Source organism: Chaetodon trifascialis, chromosome 3 (assembly GCF_039877785.1).
Source record: "Chaetodon trifascialis isolate fChaTrf1 chromosome 3, fChaTrf1.hap1, whole genome shotgun sequence".
Taxonomy (NCBI): Eukaryota; Metazoa; Chordata; class Actinopteri; order Chaetodontiformes; family Chaetodontidae; genus Chaetodon; species Chaetodon trifascialis.
The window spans coordinates 4,766,303-4,786,505 of record NC_092058.1 but is presented as its reverse complement, the minus strand read 5'-3'; the positions used below and the strand labels follow the sequence as shown (position 1 = coordinate 4,786,505).

General features: G+C 43.6%; 1 protein-coding gene across 9 annotated transcripts in view; it reads left to right on the top strand.

Annotated features, from left to right (window-relative positions):
• Positions 1 to 16,599, top strand: part of slmapa (sarcolemma associated protein a) — a 55,876-nt gene extending 39,277 nt beyond the window's left edge. For 3 of the 9 annotated variants that reach the window (XM_070992982.1, XM_070992958.1, XM_070993026.1), the window contains 13 exons: positions 670 to 735; positions 2,845 to 2,904; positions 3,105 to 3,179; positions 4,595 to 4,675; positions 5,105 to 5,164; positions 5,387 to 5,512; positions 5,781 to 5,855; positions 6,093 to 6,193; positions 6,801 to 7,005; positions 7,112 to 7,229; positions 9,787 to 9,958; positions 10,758 to 10,892; positions 16,152 to 16,599. In XM_070992982.1, coding sequence (XP_070849083.1) covers positions 670 to 735; positions 2,845 to 2,904; positions 3,105 to 3,179; positions 4,595 to 4,675; positions 5,105 to 5,164; positions 5,387 to 5,512; positions 5,781 to 5,855; positions 6,093 to 6,193; positions 6,801 to 7,005; positions 7,112 to 7,229; positions 9,787 to 9,958; positions 10,758 to 10,892; positions 16,152 to 16,247 — 1,370 coding nt within the window. In that variant the 3' untranslated portion in view covers positions 16,248 to 16,599. Of the gene's footprint in view, positions 1 to 669; positions 736 to 2,844; positions 2,905 to 3,104; positions 3,180 to 4,594; positions 4,676 to 5,104; positions 5,165 to 5,386; positions 5,513 to 5,780; positions 5,856 to 6,092; positions 6,194 to 6,800; positions 7,006 to 7,111; positions 7,230 to 9,786; positions 9,959 to 10,757; positions 10,893 to 12,729; positions 12,818 to 16,151 lie in introns of all 9 variants that reach the window. The other 6 variants (XM_070993018.1, XM_070993001.1, XM_070992974.1 and 3 more) reach the window with 3 other exon arrangements.
• Positions 16,600 to 20,203: the final 3,604 nt, after the last annotated feature.

Genomic DNA, 20,203 nt, shown 5'->3' with positions numbered 1-20,203 from the left:
TTGATTTCTGCCCTGTCGTTTGTTTCTGGAGCATCTCTCTGTCCCTGTAGTTAACAGTCTCTCTGTAACCTCTTAGCTCTGTCTTGCTTTCTACCGGCTTGTATCTGTCTGTCCTTTCTCTGTCACGATTTCTGTCCTCTGTCTGTCTTTGGCTCTTCCTCCTCTCTTCCTCTCTAATACAGGGTTGGGTATTTAGAGCAGATTCTGAATGGGAACCAGTCCACTAAAGACAGATTCTACTTATCAATTCCAGAAGGTAACATTAGGCCTTCCTGCTTGTTAATTGCCGGCTATACGTGCATCAGCACACTGTCACAGTGTAGTGACTAATTAATTAAACAGTTAACTATTACAGGGAAATCATTTCATGTAGTGAGGAAGTCCATCTACCATGATGACGCATTTCCTCTAGATGCCATAATTCCTCAAAATCAGCTGAATGTTGGACCGGGGGGAAAAGTATTAGTGGAAACAAGTGAACATTCAACATATGCATGGTAAGACAGACTATGCTTTTATATTGTACCAAAAATGACAAACGGCAGCTTCAGTCTGATAAGAGTCAATCAGATGTGGCATTGATGAGCAGAATCAGGGAAATCTGAGATAAATACCCAACTCCACCCTGATCTTCATCGCAGTAATGTCGGTGCTCTGTGTTTCTATCAGACAACTGTCATGTTAACAACAGCGGAGGAGACTCGACTAGAATCCAACAGTTGATTGAGTGTCCGCGTGAGTACAAACATCCATTCCTGCTGTACACTGCTGCACACAAGCACACACACACACACACACACACACACACACACACACACACACACACACACACACACACACACACACAAGCATGGGCCTTAGTAATTTTTGCTTGTTTTGTTGTGTCAGTGCACTTTGTTGCTGCACCATGTCAAGAAAGTCTGGAGGTGACATCTTTGATTTGAGTGTGACAGATTATTGTTTTACAAGATACATATTGTATTATAAGGTCCACTCAGCAAATGAGGTTTTGAGATACCTGCCTCCACCTCAACACAGTGAATGTGAATGAAATTTTGTTAGCAGTGCTCAAAGCATCAAATCTGGAGAACAGCATCTCTCTCCAGAAACATTGCCCCCCCCCCACATCATTCAGAGTACTGCACAGACCTCACTGTCAGCAGTTTGCATTGGAAACTGTTTGAGAGGTTTGACCCTTTAAATCAAACGGAGCATTAGTTGAGGAATGTGTACAGCGTGTACTTTATGCAGTTCCTTTTTGAGTGTGTTGGTGTCCCGCTGCTGGCTGAACTCTCTTGTTGCAGACGTGTCTGTTGCTCAGCCACAGCAGCTCGTTGAACCTTGCGTCTGGTACTGATGTGTTTCACTGGTGCTTTGGTCGATTTAGTGGTCTGTTGTGGTTTGAGCGCACCTCCAGCCAGCTGGTTGGCTCTCAGCTTCTCAGACATCGCTCACACACACTTGCTTTCTTCTCCTTTAGCAGGCCTTTTTTCTCTGCATGCTGCCTTTGTAGCTTTTCACTGGATTAGCTCACCAGCCTCCTTGTTTCTCTCTTCTTCTGTTGTCGTCCTTCTCTTTTGGTTCTTTCCTTTCCTCTGTTCATGTGTTCATACTTGAAGCAGTTGAAGTATCTCGTCTGTGGAAAGCTTACTTTGACTGCTTACATTTCTAATACCAGCCGAACATCAGCTGATTTTAAGTTGCTATTGCTTCTTTTCCATGGTTTTTGGCTGCAGTGACATTTGCTTTCAGCTGCCCGTTACATTCAGGTGTTGCTGGTAGTTTCATTACCGGCAGTCCCTCTTGCTGTTGTTGTGGCTGGCTGTAGTAGACGTTGTAGAAGTCCTCCATCTGTCTTCACTGGTGGTAGACATTGTGAAAGTGGATATTGTTATTGACCAGTTCGCTGGTTGAGTTGTGTGTGTTGCTCACTAATAACACTACCACTAATGCAGTCTGATACACTGAAACAAAGAACGGTTCTCCTCTTCAATGCAAGAAAACATCACTTGTATGCAGAGCTGTGCTTTAGATGGAGGATTTCATAGAGATTAAAATGAATTGAGTTGAGGCTTGTGGATTTTGATGTTTATCGTAGGAGCAGCTGAGCAGACAAGCAAGTGTGTTTTTTGCAGATGGGAAATTTTTTCTTCTAATTTTAACTGTGCTAAGTTCTGTTGAAAAGATTGTGTTTCCTTTATTATCAGTGCCCTTTCAATGACTTTATTTCAGCCTGTAGTTGGTTTTACAGGTTATCTTGTACTTATTTCTTGCTGATATGCATAATAATGTCAATGTAATGTCTCCTGTATGTATTTAGTATAATCCACCAGCTGGTCAGAGCACAGTGTCAGCTTTATAAATAAAACCTGCACTTACACAGCTTTCAGGTCCTTGCTTACAACATAGGTGTACTACAAACACCTAATTCTCTGCATAGAGGGGTAAATACAGTGGATGTACTGTGGCATGTAATCCCTGTGACCAGTCCTTTAATTTGGTAGATATTCTAGTAACTAGATGAGCACATGAGCATTTTTAGCACAAAAGTATCTCAGCGAAGTCTAAAAAACAGGGATAACCTCATTTATTTGCGCGACTTCTGTAGCTAAAGTGGAGCATTAGTTCAGTGAGATTCAGAGTTTAAGATCTGTACTAACCAGCCACTAATCCGTCTGATAATTTACCCCGAGTCTGTGTAAATGGACGTATGACTTTTGGTTGTACATTTGCATATTTGCGACAGATCTGATCTGATTGAAGGGTTGAACTGAAGGTCAAATGTCGTGTTTTCTGAGGGTGTGTTCACTGATTCCTCTGGTTTCCTTTTTTGTCTTCCTGCAGCGGTCAAACAGCTGAAGGAGACTGTGAGCTCTTCAATCCACAAACTGGCCAACTTTGATGGTAAGAGCTCAACCAGGCTTCAAGTAAAAAGTATTTCCTCTGCTGTCCTGGAGCAGTTCAGTGAGCTGAGAGAGAAGGAAAATCAATCTGCACATAAAGCTTCACCGAGTCAGCCACCATTAAACTGACCTGTGTTCTGTAAGCACTGTGCAACTGAACATTTGGCCCTTATGTTTATGTCTGCGTGTGTGTGTTTGCAGAAGTGATGGACGCACACCTACAGAACAACCAGACAGCAGCAGACGACATCCTGGCCAGTCCTGATCGGCTCAAAGGTAGAGGACACACACACAGACCTGAGCTGGATTTATCCCTGACACAAGGCGTGAACGGGTGTCCTGCCATTGATACCTGTGGTGCAGCGTTTCATTCTCCTGTTGATATCAGCACAGTGACACTAAACTGACGTATAACGTAGTTTCAGAGTCTACACATGTAGCTGCTGTAGGTGCAACGTAATCCCTTAACACAAAAGTACAAATCCAGCTTTACACTCTACGTGTCCCAGCTGCTAAATATATACCAATAAGTGAGATCTCAGCTCAGCTTAGAAACCCTGTCAGGGTTTCAGGACCTGTTTTAGATGTTTTCCACAGTTTGTCTACTGACTTTTTGTGAAGTCGTTATCACAAAAGGCAAAACTGCTGACAGGAAGACCTCTGACCTTTGTCTTCTGTTCTCTGTGGACATACACAATACTCAGGCCCCACGAGCAGCCAAAATACTGCTGTAATACATTTTGTCTGGACACACACACATTGTTATGTTTCCATAATTGGGAAGACCCTAACTAACATCATGACTCATTATAGGCTAAATGAATGAATTTCTCTGAATGCCAGTCCCTGCTGAAGTTACTTATTTGCACAGCGTAATACTGAAACTATGTTATTACTCATGTAAAATTATGACAATTTCACTTAACCTCTTCAGTGAACATGCGTCTTTCTTCTCTCTGAATTCCAAAGTGGTGATCATTTCCTCAGAGAAATTCGGAAACAAATGCAGCGTGTTGTTGGTAGTTGCGGCTCTGAGGAAAACAGAAAAAAAGTTGTCTGTTTCCACTTTAATGTGTGTGTAGTTGAAACTTCAGCCATAAAATAAAGTCGAAACCTCAAAACTGTCTGTGGAATATATGTTGAACATCCAAAAAGACTCTACCCAAGATCTAAAAATCTGATTGGCTCTAGAAAGACAGATTTACTGGAACACACACACACACACACACACACACACACACACACACACACACACACACACACACACACACACACACACACACACACACTAACAGTGAGTGGTACCAAAGCAGCTCAAAACTGCTGCTCTTGTTCATTGTTTCCCTGCTGTGCCTCACACAATAATCCAGTCAGTGCACTAAACACAAGTTTATATATAGTGTGTGTGTGTGTGTGTGTGTGTGTGTGTGTGTGTGTGTGTGTGTGTGTGTGTGCGCGTGTGTGTCCATATGTACACATACTTGAAGAGACCTATTTATTAATTTTTCTGTGTGTTTCTGTTTTGTTCTTTTTATTTTTATGCTCTGGTGCACTCTGTCTCTGACTGGCTATAACCTGTCTGTGTGTGTGTGTGTGTGTGTGTGTGTGTGTGTGTGTGTGTGTGTGTGTGTGTGTGTGTGTGTGTGTGTGTGTGTGTGTGTGTGTGTGTGTGTGTGTGTGTGTGTCCACAGGGAATCAGATGGATGCCAAAGAGTCAGACATGTCAGACACTCTGAGTCCCAGTAAAGACCGCAGCAGTGACGATACGTCAGGTCGGTAAAACACACACACACACACGCACACACGCACACACACAGTCATTTTTTTAACCAGAAGTTTTGATGTTGAAGTATTTCAGTCTTGTTTAAATGATTTTGTCCCACAGTGTTTATCATCAGTTTTAGTTTCAGGGTTTCACGCTAACTACCGTTGACTTGAAATAGCTTTTGTTTTAACAGTGTTGAAGTGTGTTCTCTCATCTGTTACATTTCAGCATCTCGTCTGTAATCGATTCATCACGAAACAGATTCTAAGTAACCTCCTGAACTAAATAACATGTGTCGACTTATTTTTTTAGACTTAAATTCACCATTCAGATACCTATAAATCACTTTTTAATCTTTTTTAAGTCCTTAATAAATGAATCCTTATTAGAAACAGAAAGAAATATCTGTGTGTGTGTGTTTTTGTGTGTGTTTCAGACGGCAACATGGACGACCAGGAGTTGAATGAACCACAGAACAGAGTAGCTCTCCTCAAAGGTAACCATGGCAACTCATCTCTGCTTTGTAGTGCTGGTCCGTACTGCACGAACAGACCACAAACATTAACGACGATGAACAAGCCAAAGTATTTCACACTCAGTCATACTGTTAACTGTCCATTAGGGGGAGCTGTTCAGTCGTGTTGGTGGCTGCAGGTCCTTTACAGGGCTTTATTCTTTCAGTATCACATGGATGTTACACATGTCGAGTTTCTTTCAGCTGAGTTGCATCGGGCCGGTCTAGAGCCTGGAGACACGGAGCAGGTCATCCACCATCTCCACAGAGAGCTTCTGGAAGCCCAGGAATTAGCCAACACTGGCAAGCAGAGATGTCTGGAGCTACAAGGTAACAAAAAGAGTCTCAATTCAATTAACACACTGATCTTATGGACGCTGTGACCAAATCAACCCTCCAATTAGGATCCACAAAGTCTCCCACTTCCTCCCTCTTCACCTGTCATTCTGAAAATCAGGCATTAACTGTTGATTGAGTTTCAATTTCCATTAGTTTCTGACATTAAGAGGAAATTTAATTCAGTTATTACTGTCGTGTGTCACATGACATCATACCAGATTAAGATGGTGATCACATGACTGTCTGTGTCTGTCTGTAGCTCTGCTGGAGGACGAGAGGAGGAGTAACTCTCAGCAGACTGAGGAGTCGACCAAACAGATCCAGTACCTGCAGAGTTAGTGCACCCACACACCCACACACACTCATACACACAGAGAACACACATTAATATACCTGTATGTGTGATAATCTACCTTGCTCGCGCCTCACGTCCCTGTGTGTGTGTGTGTGTGTGTGTGTGTGTGTGTGTGTGTGTGTGTGTGTGTGTGTGTGTGTGTGTGTGTGTGTGTGTGTGTGTGTGTGTGTGTGTGTGTGTGTGTGTGTGTGTGTGTGTGTGTGTGTGTGTTTTTAGCTCAGCTTGGGAAACTGCAGGCTGACATGGAGGCACTAAGGGAGCAGAGGGAGAGCACCATCTGCACCACCAGAGAGGAGCTTTACTCCGCCCAGGAGGAGGTACCGCTCCTGTCTATTACCCTCTGACTCCTCACACCTCCCTCTGTTTCCTCACAGCTCCTCCCGACAGCCGTGTTACTCTGTCTGATGCCTCTTTCACTCCTTCCAGCTTCCGTCTGACTCCCCTCCAATTTTTCTGACAGCCTTGTTACTCCTCCCAGCTCTCCTGTGACTGTGTGTGACTCACGTTTACTCCCTACTCTCTCCTACTGGCCCCCCTCATACTCCTCCTGAAACCCCTCTAATTCCTCCCATCTCTCCCTCTGACACCCCTGTCTTCTCCCAACTTCTCTCTGACTCCCTCTCAACTCACCTTTGATTTCTCCCAGCAACTTCTTGCTCTCGCCTGACTCCGCCCTTCCTCTGACTCCTCCTGAGTCTGACTTTTCTAGACTCCCCTCACACTCCTGACATCCCTGTGACTTTTTGTGCCTCTGTCTGACTCCCCTTTGACTCTCATTGACTCCCCTCTGACTCTCATTGACTCCTCCCTGCACACAAAGAAAGCAGACCTCCTCTTGAACAGAATGAGACTTGCTGTCTGTTGACAGTAAATCCACTCATATGACATGACTGGTCAACCAACGGCTTGCGTTTCTGCTGTCAGATTCTCGTCTTGCGGCACGCCATGGAGGCGGCCACGGCGGAGCGCGAGCGTGAGATCGCCGCCCTGCAGGCTGACCTGGGCAGCGTGCGATCTGAGCTGGAGCACTGGAGGAACACGGCCGCCAAGTACGAGGAGGAGATCAGCCGGCTGCAGGAGGCCTTCACACAGCATCAACAGCAGCAGAACACCGCCACCCAGCTGCAGGGTGAGCAGAGCGAGAGTGTGCATGCGTTTGAGTCAAGCTTAACAACATGTCATGAAAATTCCTCACATATTAAATCGAACTGTTCTCCTCTCTGTGTCCCTCCCAGCCGAGTGTGTTACATTGCAGCAGCGGTGTGTCTGTTTGCAGCAGGACTGTGACGGTTTGAGAGCGGAACGGACAGCTCTCACAGACAAACTGCACCGCCTTGAGACTGAGCTGAGCAGGTACACACACGCGCATGCACGCACACACACGCACACACGCATCTCAAATGCTTGTTTTGAATCCTCCAGGTACACAGGATCTGTTGACACTTGCAGGTGAAGGTGCTTAAAGTGAGATGGATCAGAATTCGGGTGATTGTCTGGCTTTGTTTTTGGTCGACCTGCCAGTCATAACAGTCACATGTTGGTATCACTTAGTTACATTCACATGCTGGCTCAGTGATGCTGAGACTAACCAGAGACTGATATTTGATCACTTTGTCAGATATCCACGTGTCTTAGATGTTCTCTTGGTAACACCTCTGTGACTCCTGTAAAACAAAGTGTCCTTGACAAGAGATTTCAAGCAGTTTCTGAAGCCTCAAATATCAAAAGATATTTATGTACAACCATGTACATCAAATTCAAATAATGATGACAATAATAAACTTAATTTGTATAACACCTTTCATACAGGAATTGCAGCTCAGAGTTCTTTACAGCAAAGAATCACATGCTCCAAGTGAGTGCTTCACATAGAAAAGATGGATGTAAAAACAGGGATAAAAAATTAATGTAATATAATGTGGAGAATAAAACCCACATGATAATGACAGTAAAAGTAAACTAGAATAAGGATGAAAATAAAAGTTAAGACAATGCATCACATGGGATGAAAAATGAAACCACAAACCAATTAGGAAACATTTCAGAAATGCCCTTAAACAAATCCTTAAAAGGAAAAACTTATAATGAATATTTTATAATAGTTAACAGTAACTGCATTAATATGTTAAACATCAGACTAAAAGTCTATGTAAAAAGTCCCCAAAGGCTTAACTAAATGTAAAGCTAAGCAACAATGCGGAGCATATCAGGAATGCGTATCAAAGTGTGGGAGGGTGGACATGAAAAGTGGACAGAAAAGTCTTTGTGACAGACGTGATGGAGCTGATGAATTCTGGCTCAGGACGACCGACGGGAGTGCTGCCAAGTCTTTGACCCGACAGGTTCAGAGTTTGGATTCAGCATTAAAAGAAGGACTGAGGATGCAGTGGACAGGAGGAAACATGGCGTCCAGCTGATTCAGGCAGGACAGGATGAGGACGCGACAGCTGACTGACAGCTGACTGACAGCTGACTGAACCAGGCCGAACGGTCAGCAGGTTGGCTGACGGCTGCTCGATGCTCTGTCTGCTCTCCATGCAGAGAAAACATCTTGGCAGGATTGTTTCTGAGCTTCAGCTGTGTTTTCACTGGTTTCCAGTAAACTGTAGGAGCCACTGGCAGCGCTTCTCATAAATACCTGTAATGCACCTCCTGTAAACTGCAGATGTCAGCCGCAGCTCGTCGAGACGACTTGGAACTCCTTCATGAACATCTTTAAATGATCAATCAGAGATGAAGCTGAATTCAACAATGTCTCAGTTTAGCGCAAATATTTACATTCAGCAGCTCAAAACAAAGGTCAGAACAGAGCAGAGGACAGAGAAAATGTGTCCTAACTGTTCCCCAAACCAAAAACATGTGTTCCCTGATTCAGGTACAAGCACCAGATGCAAATGAAGTTCAATAAACAGAAGATTTTCCACAGCGTATTATGGACGCACGCCACCTCACCTAAAATAAAGACCATCTGCCCTTCAGAAGAAATGATAATGCCTTTTATGAAATCTAACATGAACCTTCAGGTAAAATAGCAAAGGTTGTTTATCACACAGTGAAGGCCACATACTGAAGGAGTGAGGCAACTGTTTGTCATGTCAGTGAAAACTTGATTCATCATGAGATGAGACGTGTCTGCATCTGTGTGTCCATCACATCGTAGTTTTACTTGATGGTCGAAGAACAAACAGACTCGATCAGTCGCAGTCAGGTGAGGATGTTTGACCAAAAACCCACCATGCAAGCAGAAACAGGATGAAGTCAGTTTGATAATTAGCAGCTCCACACGTTTGGGCCAATCCTCAACTTGATGTAGTGTATAGTCTGCGTTAGCTTTAAGCTACATATTGATCAGCTGGACTTAATCGTCAGCAAGTCTCTCTTGACTGCATCCCTGAAGCTGCTCTCCAGCACTTCAGCTTCAAGCGTCAACTTTCATGGTCACTTGAAAATGACCAAAAAAAACCCCATAAAACAAACAGCCTGCTCATGGAGTTGTGACGCTGTGAGTTACATCGCTGGTTGCACCTGTTCATATACGATCTAAATGTTAACACATTGTAGAAAACTCTGTATGTCGATAATTCACACACACTTCCATAAGCAGATAATCATATTTGCAAGTTGTGTCAGAAGAAATTTCCCTGTGAGCTCAGTCACAGAGGGAAGCTTCCTCTGGTCCAGCAAAATGTCTCATCACATCAAAATCTTTGCTGTCAATGAATGAAATTGCTCATTCAACACACGATTTCCTGGCTCAGAATACGAATTTTAAGGCAGATGAGGTCAGTGAGAGGGAGCAGATGCTCGAGCAGGAAAAATCATAAGCACTCGAATGGTAGTAACATGAAGTCTTCTCAGTGTCCTCATATGTGTTGTGTGTGTGCGTGTGTGTGCATGTGTGTCCATGCAGCACCAAGGAGCAGAGCCAGGTCCTCAGCAGCAGTCTGGAGTCTCTGGAGAAGAGGAAGGAGGTTCTACAGGACAAATTAGGTTCTCTGGAGAATCAACATTTACAGGACGCAAGCAAGCTGAGGAGCCAGCTGGACCAGGCCCAGGCCCACACACACACACTGCAGAGAGAGGTACGCACACACACTGCAGAAAGCGGTACACACACATATACACACTGCAGAAAGCGGTACACACACATATACACACTGCAGAAAGAGGTACACGCACACGCACACACACACACACACACACTGCAGAAAGAGGTACACACACACACACACTCTGCAGAGAGAGGTACACACTGCAGAAAGAGGTACACACACACACACTATAGAAAGAGGTACACACACACTGCAGAGAGAGGTACACACACACACACACACTGCAGAGAGAGGTACACACTGACACTGCAGAAAGAGGTACACACACACAATATAGAAAGAGGTACACACACACACACACTGCAGAGAGAGGTACACACACTGCAGAAAGAGGTACACGCACGCACACACACACACACACTGCAGAAAGAGGTACACACACTGCAGAAAGAGGTACACACTGCAGAAAGAGGTACACACACACAGAGCAGAGAGAGGTATTCACACACACGCATGCACACACACACACACACACACACACACACACACTGCAGAAAGAGGTACACACACTGCAGAAAGAGGTACACACTGCAGAAAGAGGTACACACAGAGCAGAGAGAGGTATTCACACACACACACACTGCAGAGAGAGGTGCACACACACTGCAGAAAAAGGTACACACACACACACACACACTACATTGAAAGGTACCCACACATACACACTGCAGATAAACAATCGCTTTAAATTAAGTCACGTACTATGACCTGACAATTTAGAGAAAAATGTGATAAAGGTCTTGTGATGTGTGTGTGTGTTTGCACGCAGTATGAAGACACACAGTCCCAGCTGTTGGACCTCCGTCAGCGTTATGAGAGAACAGAGAAGGAGAAGCTGAACATCCACCAGGAGCTGGAGCAGTGCAGGAGCAGCCTGAAGCTGCTGCAGGACAAGACCAGCTCTGTGAGTGCACGCACACACACACACACACACACACACACACACACACACACACACACACACACACACACACTCCTCTTTATGAAGAGAACCAAAGACCATATGAACTGTGTGTGGTAACTTCTGTTTCTGTGTTTGTGCAGCCTTAAATCCATGTGTTGTTAGTCTGGATGTTTTTTTTCCCACAGTTTTGGCTGTTTGGCCTAAAGATTAATGCAGGTGAAGCACACCTGCTGATGGACACTGTAACCCACCAAGCACTTCCAGTTCACAGCCCCCTCCTCACTGCTGACCTGCTAACCCTGGACACACACAAGTCTCACTAATGGGTGTCTGAATGTCCAAATGAATCTTGAATGAGACCTTCAGTCCTGCTAACTAACTGAGACTGAACCTCTGTGGTAAACAGAATCTAACAGCAGTGATAAATGATAACAAAATAAGTAGCCAGAACCAAATTTGAAGTGTGATTCCAGCAGATTGATTCAGCTCCGTTGACTCATGTGAACATTATTCTTTATTCAGCTGGTCCAGCTGAGGAGACATCGCCTTCTCCTGCCTTTTCATCCTCAGTGGATCAATAACAGCTGTTAGTTTGTCTCTCTGAAAACTTCAGGAAACACAAATCAGAGAATCAGAAGATGACAGCGAGGCGGAGCAGCCTCCTCCTCCGTTACCCCTCCTCTTCCTCTCCTCCTCCTCCTCTCTCTCTCATCTACCTGTCTTCAGCTCTTCCTCCTCTTCAGTCTTTTGTTGATGTGACCGTAGATGTTTGTCTTATTCCTCAGGTTTTGTTTCCCTAGAGCTTTTCAGAATAAGAGTCCTGGTTCAGACTGTCAGGACTAGATCAACAAACTTTGTTTAAACTAACGTTTCTGAAGGATAATTTCTGTTTGTTACAAACTTCGGTCTTATTTTCATAAGTTTAGTCCATCATTTCTTTCAGTGCACTCATACAGTTAATAGCTGAGATCTGGGATTAAAAGTGCATTTTATAACCATCTATCACAGTTTACAGACGCACTTCCTGCTTCAGCTTTGACCTGCCATACTTACTGTAGTCGTGTGCACACAGTTTTAATGTAATGAGGGATTGTTTCTTGAGAGTGACATCACCTGAAGCAGCTTATCAGACTTCACACAGCTCCTCTGGAGCCACACATGGACGAACACAGGGATTGATGCAGTTCCACTTTCAGGAATTGTCCGTGTGATTGATTACTGACCGAAATGATGGACCAAAGTATGAAAATAAGTCTGGAGTTTTAATAAACCAGAGTTATCCTGGAAGTCCATTATGTATCTTCACCAGGTATGTCACGTTTTGGCAGCCTAGTTTACAAGAAGCATTGTTTTAGCATTCCTCCAGCGTCTGTCATTTGGTTACGCTAACAAAATGAGAGACACTGCGTAGATCAGATTCTAAGCAGCTCACACTGGCCTTTAAACCAGTGGACCGTCATCACTGTCAGCCAGCAGCTGGTGGAGATCACAGTCTGGGTGCTGATCAGATGTCCTGGTGCAGAAAGTTAATGAGCTGAGATCCAGCAGGAGAATGTTGCCTGGTGACGGGTGGTGTTCGTCGAATGCGGCTGCTGAATGTGTAGCGATGGCGGTGTTGCTTTGTAGAAATGGCCGACTCGTTACAAACCTACAGATCTCTCTCTCTCTCTCTCTCTCTCTCTCTCTCTCTCTCTCTCTCTCTCTCTCTCCCTCCCTCCCCCCTCCTCCCTCCTCGCTCTCGCTGCTCCATCCTCCATGTTGGTTTTGGTTGATTTGCCGGCTGATTTCTTCTTATCCCTCTCCTCCCCCCCTCTCCCCCTCCTTCCCTCCCCTCTAGCCATCCATATTGCAGCCTGTCCAAGCCATATTCATTGGCCTTGTCCTGGCTCTGCTCTACTGGTGTTTCGGCCAGTTGTGGTAGAAAGGTACACACCGACATGACATCAGTCTGTCTCTCTGTCTGTCTCTCTTGCCCTCATCTGTCCATCATCTGTGGAAGGAAAGATGGCCGAGGTGAAAATGTGGTCCTGGGCTGAGATGAATTCAGGGTGTTGTTTGTGTGTTGGAAACCATGAGAATAAGATAGAAAAGTGCCCATACAGTCTTCCTTTGGCTAAAAATATGAATCTCAGTAATCTAAATGACCTTTAGCAGTGAGTGCTCCTTTAAACAGTTTTTGGCAATTTTGATCTCCTTCTGGTCTCAGGCATTAAATGGGTGTCTGTGTGGACTTATGATGCAGTTGTAATTAGGTTGAGATGTGTCATGACAATAATTAAAGAATAAAATAAAAAGACACAGGTGATGCCAACACATCAGCGTTGCTGGCTGAAGCTGGTGCACACACAGTGTTTGATATGAATTTTACGTATTTAGATGCATTTCTACTCAGCTCACTCAGGATATGTCGTTTCTGCCCGAGTGTGAGTTTGATTACACATTTTTACTACGACCAGAAGTCAGTCAGAAACAGAAGCATGGGACAGTGTTGGATCTCTGTGCTGTGGACGCACACCCATGTTGTTTCACACATGAAACTGAGCAGGGACCCAGAAAACAACATTAGCTTGAGTATTTTCTCATGACATGCATCGTATATTAGACCCCTGTCACATAAAGGTAACCAGGCTGTTAGTGTTGAACCCTGAATTCTGATCAGCAGGACGCTTTTCTCACCTCCTACGCTTCCCCACATTATCAACATCATCATCATCATCATGATCATGATCATGATCATGGTGGTCTGTCCTGGTTTTCTGGTTTGAGCAGCTCTACCTGCATGGCTGTCTGTCTGTCTGCCTGCCTGTCAATCACACTACTTCAGCTTCTGCTCTGCTGCAGCTGACACTACACTCAACTCTTCAAAGGGACGGTCACCCACATGACTTAACCAACCAGGGCGGCCGCTCACTTGACCCCTCCAGTGAATATGAAGGTCGCAGGTTCTGATCAAAAAGAAAGGTCAATTAAACGTCTCGTGAGTTAAAGTGTAAGATCAATACAATCACACCCTGTCTGCACAGCTTTAGAGCTCAGGCTGAGAAGGCCAAATTCAAAGAAAAGTTCAGAAAAGTGTACAGTTTATTTCAGATAAGGCTTGATTTTATTAATTTCTACTTTATGGTCCTGAATTTGAGTATTTCGAAAAGGTAGACGATAGTCAGCTTTTCTATGATTCTTCCAACATGAATTTGACTCATTTGTCTCAAGTCTTTCAAGAAAACAGAATAATTTAAACTTAGGTTGATTAAATCAAACTGCTGCTGTGGTCTGAGCCGTCTGAACACCAGCCAGTCACTGTGAGACTCAGGATGCTGATGATGTGACGGTTTCACTGCAGTAGATAACCTGATGGTGTGAAGCTGAGTCTTTATTTTGACTGGACGTGAAGTGAAGGTTTGTCCCTTTGAAGAGTCGAGCTCACTCTGTCACGTCTTCAGTTCCTAACTCATTCATTCATTCACTCACTGGCTTCTCCACAGCTCCTCTCACCTTCAGGGTGCTGGTGCTTCTTCATTCTCTGCGACAGGGTTTGTGGTGACTTTTATCCATTTAATGATTTTCTTCCGTTTCTTGCATCCAGTCTGCAGCTTTGATCTGAGTTATTTTTCCATTTGACTGCGTCTCTGCCTGCTGACCATTTGTTTTTTTTTTAACTTTCCTGCAGCCTCTGATTCTTTTTCCTCATTTTAAAACATCCATCATTCTGTCCATCATGTCCGTCCTGTGTTGTGCTGGTTGTGTTTGCTGCTTGTCTGTTTGTTTGGGAGTGTCTGACCAGTGTTTCCAGTCGTTTGCTGTGAAGGAAAACTGGTCTGTAACTGTTCTGTTTTTCTACTCAGGTAACCTCCTCGGCCTTGTTTACTTTGCTGCTTCTACCTGTGTTTTTGATTTGACCTGATTTCTTTTTGACTTCCTCCTCTGCTCTACCTCTCCTGAAATCCCAAAAGATTCTATTTTTTCCTTATTTGTTAGTATTATTCAGGATTTAATCTTTTGTGCATGAGTTAAGGGATCAAGATGATTTACTGCAGACACACGCGGTCTCTCCATCCTGCAGCCTGCTCATGTTAAATGCAAACAGAGAGAACTCAGTTAATAAAGCATGTTTTTCCCTTCAAAATGTCAAATAATCAACTTCTTGCTGCTCAAAAACAAAGGCCGACTGTCATGAGCAGAAATCTGTTGTGCACATTAATGGGCTGGTTCCCAACCTGGGGGCTCCAAACCCCACTAGGGGTCGCCAAAGCTTCACGGGGGGCCATGAGGTCTTCTTGAATTTAAGGGGTGTAATAAAACTTAAGAGAATAAACAGAAGGCTTCTATCTCTGCATGTCATTCATTTGTTGAAGAAATCTAAATTAAATTTTATATTGTGAAAGAATCCTGAACAACCAAAGTGTCACGGAGAAGAAAACACTGAATTTGTCCAAAATACGCTGATTTAATATGTATGATTATTATAAATAATACATAAAAAAACATAATACAGACTGAGAATTGTAGAAAAAGCTCCTAAAATATCAGGAAACTCATGTCTGATGCAACGTTCACAGGAAATAATCTGCTCCAAATCGCTCGTTTCACACAAACTTCCTGCAGCGGCTGTGTTCACTCTTTGGTTTAATGTCCCGTTGTTCTACACTGTTACTTGAATATGATATGAAAAATCCATAAAATATGCTGCTTAGTCAGCGGTCAAAAAAAAAAAAAGGCTGGAACAGCTGTTTTAACGAAGCTCCAATGAAACTGATTGTGATTAATGGACAACAGGCCCGGCAGACAAAGGGATTACACAGATTTAGATGTTTCATCTGTGATTGGTTACATGGTGTTTTGGAGGATGCAGCGGTTCAGATGGATGTTTACGACGTACCAAGAAGGTGGCGTCAAAAGTTAAAACGAGTTGGAACCAAAGCTCGTTACCCAGACGACAGAAGCGAACGGTATCTGGCTCATCAGCGAGCGTGAATGAAAAGTGAAGTGGAAGTACTTCTTTAATTTGAATTGTCTCTGTAAATAAATAGATAAACACCGCGTGCAACCAAGAAAGAAAAAATACCATCTTTTGGCTTTTTTCACTTTTTTTTTCCTGTTTTCTGCAGTCCTCTTCGTCTTTCTCTCTCCTCCTCTTCATCCTCCTCCTCCTCTTTCTTTTTTACTCTCTGTACTGGTTTCAGTCCAGTTTGAGTCTCACGGTTCAGTCGTGGCGGCGCACACTAACCGGATGCTCTTTGTGCTGTCGTCTCTCCCGGACAGAGCGGCTGGAGCCCCTGGATGCCGGTCATCGCAGTGATGGTCGCCGTGACGGCAGCCGTCCTCTACCCCAACCTCTCCAAGAGCAGCTCCACCTAGGACACACACACACACACACACACACACACACACACACACACACACACACACACACACACACACACACACCGCTGTGAGGAGAGCATCACTGCTTTACTTGTATAAAGTCTAATTGTACATAATTGTAGAGGGAATATAAAGGCTGTGGTTTCTACAGAGGATTCAGATGCTTCTTGGTTTATTTTGTTTTTGTGTGTTTTTTTTCTGCAGCAGAGAGTTTGGTTGTTTTTTTTGTTTTTTTTTAATCCTCGGCACTCTCTCGGCTGTGGTGGGGGGCTTCTTGGTTTTCGTCTCTCTACTGATTTCTGGATAAAAAAGCGTTCTCCAGCAGGCCGATCTTCCTCTAAAGAAACCCGCCGACGCGACGTTCACGCCGTCCCGTCGTACGCGACACGTTCCTGCAGCCCCAGTCCTCGTTCATGGCTGTGCACCGGCAGGTCTGCGTTCTGGAGGAGCATCTGCACGCCTTTTGATAGATTTCATCGGCTATTGGTTTCTGTTAGCAGGCCGTGTTTCCTGTATGTGTCAGAACTGGTTGGGTGGACTGACCTGCAGTCAGTCCGTCACCTTCATGCTCATCTTTCCTCCTCTTTCAATTCTTCAGACCAGCTCTGCTGAAACAGCCCCAAGTCATCTGTCTGCTGCTTTCTTAAAGCATGTGATTTACTTTTGGATGTGAGCTGCTGATATTTGATGCCACTGAGCTCTAAATCTTTAAATTTGGCCTCCCCTGCTGCTCATCGTCACCACGGGTCTCAGACAGCCTCAGTATTCAGTAAATCTGCATCACATCCGACGGGACCACGTCAGATTTCTGCTCCGTCAAACAATAAAGTAAATCCACATTAAAATGCTGCATCAGTATTTGATGGAAATGACCTTCGTAGTAAATCTTCGTGCGGCTGTTAAAGGTCAAATGAAGCACAAACAGTCGGAGCGCCTGCGTCTTGTAGTGATCTGGGTCTGTTGGAAAGTGTCCCCATCGCGGCGTTTTCAGGAAGTCCTGCTCCGTTTTGTTCCGGTTTTAGTCGGCCATGTTGGACGTTCGGCATGGCTCTTTCTCTGTTTTGTTTTTTTCTTTTCGGGGGAGTTTGGGTCGGGGATGAAAGTTTAAGCCAAATTATTAGAATAAAAATCAGGTTTTGTTTTTTTTGTTTCTGGTTTTTCGGGGCACAGAAGAAGGGGGTCGAAGTGCCTCTGATGTAACTAACACCACAGTTTCTGTACGTGTGTGGGCAAACACGCACACAAGCACACGCACACACACTTTCTCTGATAAACACACAAACACACACACTTGGTTTATTTGACTCGGAGGTCCGTCAGTGTCAGTGTGGAGAGAGGCTGAACGTTGGGGATCCATCATGTCCCAGAAGCTTTTTCCAGAGCTTTCAGCTGCTCCTCCTGGCCCTCTTCAAACAGGGCACTTAGCTCAGTTAGCACAGAATTAGCTCACATCCAGCGACATCTGAGCTAACTCTGTTCTGCTGATGTAATTATGACAGAGAAGCTCGTATTGTTGCGGAAGCTCAGACGTGTTCGAGTTGGTGTTCAATAATTGCTAAAGTTCAAATATTGACACCAAACCTAAAGCAAAGTCTGCCTTAGAAACGCGACTCCTCCAGATTGTAGATTTTCTCTTAATTCGGCGCCTCCTCAGGACAAACTTCACATTAAAGATCACAGAAAGTTGTCTCCACCCAAAAATGGTACTTCCTGTACTTCCTCTGGCCTCAGAGTTGAAGGCTAAGATGTGAGTTTGTAGAAATAAAAAGAAAAAAGGAGATTCATCTTCTCTCCAGACTGTTAACACTTCAGACCTCTGCCAAAATGTTTTTAGCAGACGTTAAGTTATTTGTAGGTGTGTGTGTGTGCGTGTGTGTGTGTGTTGGTGAGCAGGGGGAGTGTGTGTGTCGGTTCACACTCTGGACTCTTGAGCAGCGTTTGTCATCGTTCGTGTACTCTGTCTTGTCTCCGTGTTTAAAAAAAATGAATAATACGAACAAATATTCCTGATGTTTAAAGAGAAAAACACTACAGTACAGAGAGAGAATTGTAAAATAAAATGTTATTGAATGATGTGCTACTAGACTTATTTTGTTAAAATTGTTTAGAGATATGAGAGGGAGCTATGTAGAGGATACAGTATGATGATGATGATGTATTGAATATGCAGAGAAATGTTTGGATTAAAGTTGTAGCAAGCTGACCCACCAAACCAGCGTCCAGCGCCTTCATTCACGGTTCCACATCAGGGTCCTGGTCTTCAGATGTGCTTCAGTCCAGCCCAACGTGAACTAAAATCACCTTTTCAGAAGCAGTATGCTCTAATTTTGAAAGGAAGCCAACAAGCAGAGAGTTGCATCGGCACTCATGATTGGTTGGTGCTGTGCTGAAAGTGCACTTTTCTGCTGTCCCTGCACAGCATTTCACTCAAATCAGACTTTATTCATCAACCACACATGCAGGTGAAAATATGTACATAGTTCATTTCTAGCACTGATAAAAGCACAGAGAGGAGATGTGATGTAAGACAGACACTGCACCATTAAACAGGCCTGGGCAGGTGGGTGTGGGTGTGGGTGTGGGTGTGGGTGTGGGTGTGGGTGTGGGTGTGCGTGGGTGTATGTGATGTTAGCTGAGTGTCTTCACACGACAAACGTACATCAATCATCCAGCAGGAGCTCGATGTCGTCTTTATGAGACGGTTTCAACATGCAGAAGGAATGAAGAGATCTCTGACTCGTCTAATGTTGAATCAGAAAGCTGTTCCTGAGAAAAGGTTTTCATTCTTACGTCGTGTTGGAGATAAAAGCAAATGATGATCAGTAACAATCACAAGTCAAGTCAAAAAATTGTCCTAAAAAGTAAAGATTTGCCCTCATAAACCTTAAAAATTCAAATTTTGACTGAAAAGATCTTGACTTTATCTCTTAGTTTTGTCTCATAAATAGATAGTGACAGACTATTTTATGATTGACTTTTAACATCAATAAACATAAAAATGTTATGACAGTTTCTTCGGTGCATAGTTTTTAATTAAACAGGAGTGTTTTATTCTTATGATTCCTGAACTTTCTTCTTCGTGTCTGAACAGACAAAAAAGCAACATCAGCAAGAAGAAGAGTGTGTGTTGGGACTTGTCATGGAGGGTTTGGTTTGTTCTGTCTGAACGTAAGATTAAAGACTGACTTTGTCGATCAGATCCAACTTTATTGATCCGAGTGAGTCTGAAGGTAAAAACAACAACAAACCAAACTGACAGGAAATAACAGAGCTGTGCACGAACTCTGAACAAACAAATAAACAAAGTACAAATGAATTACAAATCTAATCTGTAAAAGATACTTTTCTTTATTATCGTTATTACATTAACTGTATGTATCCATATATACTCTATATTTGCTTTATTCTTTTTGTTTACTTTTTCTAATTATTTTTTGGTGAAACACTTTCAAATTGTTTCTTTAAATTCTTCAGATTTCACATTCTCCACTTTGGGTCACTTATAAGCAGGTGGGGTTGATAACGCTCATATTTAATATTTTTGCTAAATAATAATAACAAGTTTGAAATGTGTCACGATTTCTTCTCATGAAAATCAACAATGAACATTTAATGTACTCATTTTTAGTTTAGTTAGTTTTATTTGTAATGGAGTATTTTTTACAGTGTGGGATTAGTACCTTTTAATAAAGTAAAGGATCTGAATACTTCCTCCAGCACTGGAAACCAGAGTTAAAGTAAATCAGAGTGTGGAGGGAAGAAAATGATTATTTGGTTTTATAAAGGCTAATTACACAACTTTAAAAGAAACAATGGGGAAGATTAAATCCAGAAGGCGGCAGTAACGCAACATCCAGGATGCCAAATGCTGTAAAACCTCAAAGAAGAAGTGGGAGGGATTCCGAGCTTTCAAAGCAGCACCTGAACACACCAGCAGCCAGTCAGTCTCA